Source organism: Octopus bimaculoides, chromosome 2 (genome assembly GCF_001194135.2).
Source record: "Octopus bimaculoides isolate UCB-OBI-ISO-001 chromosome 2, ASM119413v2, whole genome shotgun sequence".
In the NCBI taxonomy this organism is placed as follows: Eukaryota; Metazoa; Mollusca; class Cephalopoda; order Octopoda; family Octopodidae; genus Octopus; species Octopus bimaculoides.
The window spans coordinates 37,141,127-37,147,126 of NC_068982.1; the positions used below are offsets into that span (position 1 = coordinate 37,141,127).

The 6,000-nt window shown below is 35.0% G+C and overlaps 1 protein-coding gene and 1 long non-coding RNA gene across 6 annotated transcripts in view; one reads left to right on the top strand and one right to left on the bottom strand.

The window, feature by feature from the left end:
- The window catches only part of LOC106873450 (dystrophin), a 562,674-nt gene that overhangs the window by 264,064 nt on the left and 292,610 nt on the right, over positions 1 to 6,000 (top strand). For all 5 annotated transcript variants that reach the window (XM_014920808.2, XM_052976364.1, XM_052976366.1 and 2 more), the window contains one exon: positions 4,323 to 4,736. In XM_014920808.2, the coding sequence (XP_014776294.2) occupies positions 4,323 to 4,736 (414 nt within the window). The remainder of the gene's footprint in view (positions 1 to 4,322; positions 4,737 to 6,000) is intronic.
- Positions 1 to 6,000, bottom strand: part of LOC128250700 (uncharacterized) — a 97,052-nt gene that overhangs the window by 11,490 nt on the left and 79,562 nt on the right. The gene's annotated exons all lie outside the window — the stretch shown is intronic.

Here is a 6,000-nt window from a genome sequence, read left to right on the forward strand (position 1 = left end):
GTATCAATTCTAGCAAAATGGAAATCTGTCTATTGATTCTAAGCAAAAACCTTTGGATTGATTTTTGATATTTTTCTTTGGAAATTCCTTTTCTCATTGCTTTAATAAACCACTCATTGATATTAAATTCTTGTGAGATTACTTTCTTCTTTTTCTAAGTTTAATATAATTGTATTTCTGCAAACTGTTAATATTGCTATACACATAACAGACATTGGTAACTAAGCAATTTTATACTGAATTTTGATAACAAAAAGCTAGAGAAATATATTTATGTTCCCTTTAAGTTTCAGATAATGCAATAGATATTTCATTTACTAATATTATATGAATAAAAGTTTATCTTTCTGTTGATGTTGTTCTAATATGCACAAACTGCTCAAAGCATCTTAAACTTATTTCATTTGATATATTTCTATTGTGTGTGTATGAGTGCTTGTTTGTGTGTGAGTGCTTGTGTTTCAGTTAGTAATTTGAAATGAACTTGGAGCCTTTACTCGAAATGAAACTATATGCAAATTTGTAGTTTTTATTTTGAGATAATGAAAAACTATGATTATTGAAGGAAAATATTATCATATCAATTATATTTTACACCTCTGCGCCAAAAATACCTTGTAGCCTAATATATTCTGAGATATGGAAGTATGGTTCACTTTTATTATATAATTCTTTTTAATAACTATTAATATTGCTGGAGTGAAGCAACCATGCAATTTTTGAAATCACATTCCATGCATTCACACATTGGACTGTACTTCTTCAATGTCCTTGACTGCATGTGTTCTTTTTCCAGTGTCTATTGGTAACAGCTGTCAAGTCTTCCAGAAAGTTTTAATGCCATATGGCCATTAGTTTTCTCCATTTTATTCTTTTTGTGGTGGTGCCTATACTCCATTTATCTAGCTGCAGTTGGATGCGACCAATTAGGCATGATCTTTAACATGTCATGAAGTCTTCACAACAATGCTCTTCTCAAGACATCTTCACTGTGAAAAGATTGAGGTTCAGAATTCTTAAGGTTTTCCTCAAGAACATTTGGTGAAAAATAACCAACTATTTTTCCTGATTTCTACAATTTTCTTCCATTTTATGCTTGCATGTAGTACTATTCATAGTACAGTAATATTGCAGAAGGAAATTTTGAATGTTGGTATCCATATAGCATAAATATATAATTTTTATTGCCAAAAACTATATAGTAATCCAATTAAATTTATTGATTTGATTAGAGTATATCTATATTTTAATAAATAAATAGCAGAATTATATAATTGTGATTACATTTTTACCTATGGTAATGAACATGTTAAAAAAAAAAGATCATATTCAATAAATCACAATTAGCTGTTCTGGTTTTATTCATAATTACTTCCTTTGAATAAGAATGACTTCTATTTATTTACTAAAATTGCCTGTTCCTTTCACTTATATAATGACACTTTACTTTAACTATATAAGCCGTGTAATAGTTAGTTTGTAAAATAGCCTCGTATGGGAACACAATTTAATTTTGTATTTTATAATTCATTAAGAATTCAATATGATAAAAAATGAATATTCTTAAAGATCAATTTTTAAAAATTCCCAGGCATTCTTCTAGATATATAATTTTTATTTTTTTCATCTGAATAAGAGTGCTTCTGCTTAATTTGTTTCTTCCTGAGCCCACTCATCACTAATTTGGGTTCACCTGTCATTTAGAATTACCATCATTTAGCATCTTTTTTCCATGCTAGCATGTAACACAGACACTTGACCCTTCAGCATTTAAACCAGTTATATCCAGCCCAAAGATTCTATCTGTTTTATGTTCAAACTGACCAGATCTAGCCTCTCACACCTACTCTACAATGTTATTCTAAAAATAAACAGTCACATCGTTGAAATTTCAAAGCTATAAGCTCATACTTGATTAATTCAAGATACCTGTGCCCGTGACATGTGTAAGGATTTTCGAACGAGATCGTTGCCAGTGCCCCTGGACTGGCTCTTGTGCGGGTGGCACATAAAATAAACCATTTTGAGAGTGGCCGTTGCCAGTACCGCCTGACTGGCCTTCGTGCGGGTGACACGTAAAAGCACCCACTACACTCTCTGAGTGGTTGGCATTAGGAAGGGCATCCAGCTGTAGAAACTCTGCCAAATCAGATTGGAGCCTGGTGTAGCCATCTGGTTCACCAGTCCTCAGTCAAATCGTCCAACCCATGCTAGCATGGAAAGTGGACGTTAAATGATGATGATGATGATGAATGTGAATAAATAAGCACTGCATTTGACAGAGAAATCTGAATGCTAAAGGGTTGGCATTGGCAGTGGATTTTATATATAAAGATTTAATAGTATGTATTTTTGCACAGAAGTAAGAGGGTAAATGGTAAAATACATCCATCCAAGAAGGTAAATAACAGAGAGTCACTGAAGTAAAAGCTTTCTATTTGACTATAAAACATTCTTAGTTGTGTAGTCCCAGCCTGGGTTATGTAGATCTATGATAAAAACCTTTGACTATGACCATCCCATCTGTTTTGTATGTCAGGAATGGCGATCTCTTATGCATCATTTTTTTTTTTAATTTTAAGGTGGTGGGGTACAATCTGATTGAGCTTTGGCTGCTATTTCTAGCAGATTGATCCACTACATTGTCTTCTTTAGTTGTTATAGTTTCTAGGTTGCACAGGAGGCATAGTAGTCATGATCATTATATCTTCCTGTACGTCATGGAGTCTAATAATATTATCATTGTCTAATATATTAAGGGCACCATTGTACAAAGTTTTTTGTTTCATTTTGATGGACCATGTAGAAGCTCTTTGTGTATGTGCATCAACATATATGTGTGTGTACATTATATGTATACACATACATCAGGCTTCTTCAGAGTTTCCATCTTTCAAAATTTACTCTTAAGTTATTAGTCAACCTGAGACTATAGTAAAAGACACAAAGAGACCTAATCCAAAATCACATGAACTTCTGCACATCTAGGCCCTTATGTGTGTGTGTGTATCTTTTATCTTTTACTTGTTTCAGGTCATTAGCCTGTGGCCCTTGCGAAAATTGTTCTATCAGTTTCTTTTGCTGAACTGCTAAGTTACAAGTACATAAGCACATCAGCACTGGTTATCAAGCAGTAGTGCACACACACACACACACACACACCCATATATATATACAGGCTTCTGGCAGTTTCCATCTACTAAATCCACTCACAATGCTTTGGTTGACCCAAAACTATAGTAGAAGACACTTGCCCAAAGTGCCACACAGTAGGACTGAACCTGGAATCACCGAGTGGGGAAGCAAACTTTTTACCACACAGCGTGTGTGTGCATTTCCAACCACTTTTACACATGTAATTCATAGAAAGGAGAAATATCTGTTAAACCCCAACAACTAAATCAAATATTAATATTTCTAGCAAAAATAATTATGAAATTAAGCTGCTATTAAGGAACTCTGAATAAAGTTATTTTAGTTTTATTTATAGAAATACATATACATTTATATAAATATAGACTACATCTGAAACACTTGTAAAAACATTTAAGATTTTTTGATTTGAAACCATACACATATACACTTAGTGCCTCAAGAAAATTCAAAACCCAAATATATTAATTTGAAACTTTAGCATCCAGTATATGCCAGAATATATTTTTAGCATATCATCATCATAATTTTTATATCTGATTTCTCCATGCTGGTGAGAGTTGGACAAGACTTCTTAAGACCCTAGTCAATGGTCAGATGCTTTTTCTAATGTCAGCCCTTACTTGTTTTCAAATAAGAAACTTTATTTTACTAGACTTCACATGTTTAAACCACCAAGTTCTGAAATATCGTTTATACAGAACATAAATGAATGTCAGAGCTGTCTAAGCAGTGCTAGTGTAAAGATATGGAGACAAGTCTTTCATGCTCTCTCTCTCTCCCTCTTTCTTTCTCTTCCCACCCCCATGTTTACAATGGGTTTCTATAAAGTTTCCTTCCAACAAATTTCACCCACAAAGTATGGATCAACTTGAGGCCATAGTAGGATATACTTGCCTAAGGAGGTATCACATAATGGAATTGAACCCCAAAACACATAGTTACTAAGTGAACTTTTTAATCACTCAGTTATGCTTGCTCCTATAATAATGACTACATCTTTGATTAAAAATTATTTGTCATGTCTTTCTGTTATTGTATGTTCAAGTACCTTCTTTTGAATTCTTTGAAAAAATTCCTCTTATTAACATTGTAATTAAGGCTTTAATCTTTTGATTATTGACTACATACCTCTCTTAAACTTACAAGTGTATTTTTTATTATTTTAGGCAGTTGAAGAGGAACTAAAAAGAAGACAGAGGGATGTGGATAGCTTAAACAGAAGTGGAGAAGAACTAAAAGGTAAAGAAGCTTTAGAAATCGTGGAACCTGAACTCCTAAAACTCAACAGACGATGGCAGGATCTTCGCTCCCAGAGCTTACAATGCAGACATGCTCTGGACTCAGGCACTACAGCTACAGTTGCTGCTGTTGCTTCGGAGAAAGCTATTACAAAAACTACACTAACTGCTGTCTCAAGCCACCTTTCCAAAAGCATTCTTAACTCAAAAACTTCTTCTCAGTATACAAATGAATTGAAGGAGATTCTTCGGAGTATTTCAGCTGTTCAACAACAGTTAAGTTCACAGGAGCTGACAGGAAGAGACTTTGAAGATTTTTCGAAGCAAGAAGACAAGTTAAAGGTAAATACTATTTTTGTAATTATCAATAGTTTAAATGGATCATCATCATCATCATCATCATCATCATCATCATCATCGTTTAACGTCCGCTTTCCATGCTAGCATGGGTTGGACGATTTGACTGAGGACTGGTGAACCAGATGGCTACACCAGGCTCCAATCTGATTTGGTAGAGTTTCTACAGCTGGATGCCCTTCCAAACGCCAACCACTCCGAGAGTGTAGTGGGTGCTTTTATGTTCCACCGGCACGCAGTTGACACAATTCCTACACAAATTTAATTAAAGTAATTTACACCTTCCTCAGTTTTCTTTTTCAGTATTTCTCCATTTTAAGGTAAGATAGTATCAGAAATGGTAGTGTGCCAGACTAAGAATCTTGCAAAGTTACTTCATTTGATACATTGAGTTAAAAACCCTACCAAAGCCAACTTTGCTTTTCGTTTTTGTTGTTAATAAAATAAGTGACAGAATAGTACTGGTGTTAAAGAAATTAACAGGGCCTGCATCCAAACTATGTGTCCTTATGCAAAAAATAGAAATCATAATTTCAGTATGCTAATTAACCCTTTTATGTCTAAGCATAAACCATTCAGAATTAAAGGTTTAACACTCTCGAGTGACAAGGGGCAGAAATTTTAGAGCATCAGATAAAATGCTTTGCAGCATTCGTTTTGGGTAATTGTGCTCTGGGTTAAAATCTCAGCTCTATCTTTCAGCCTTTTAGGAGTATCAGTCTTGTTTGTAGAATTTTAGAGCATCAGACAAGATATTTGGGATATTTGTTCTGGCTCTTTATATTCTAAATTCAAACACTACCATAACCCAACTGAGTGGTTGACTTAAGCCTTTAGCATTTAAATCGGTTATATCCAGCTCATATATTCTACCTGTTTTGTTTTCAAACTTGGCAGATTCAGCCTCTTACACCTACCCTGAATCATCATCATCGTTTAACGTCCGCTTTCCATGCTAGCATGTGTTGGACGATTTGACTGAGGACTGGTGAAACCGGATGGCAACACCAGGCTCCAGTCTGATTTGGCAGAGTTTCTACAGCTGGATGCCCTTCCTAACGCCAACCACTCAGAGAGTGTAGTGGGTGCTTTTACGTGTCACCCGCACGAAAACGGCCACGCTCGAAATGGTGTCTTTTATGTGCCACCCGCACAAGCCAGTCCAGGGGCACTGGCAACGATCTCGCTCGAAAATCCTACAGGAGCCAGTCAGGCGGTACTGGCAACGGCCACGCTCAAAATGGTGCAT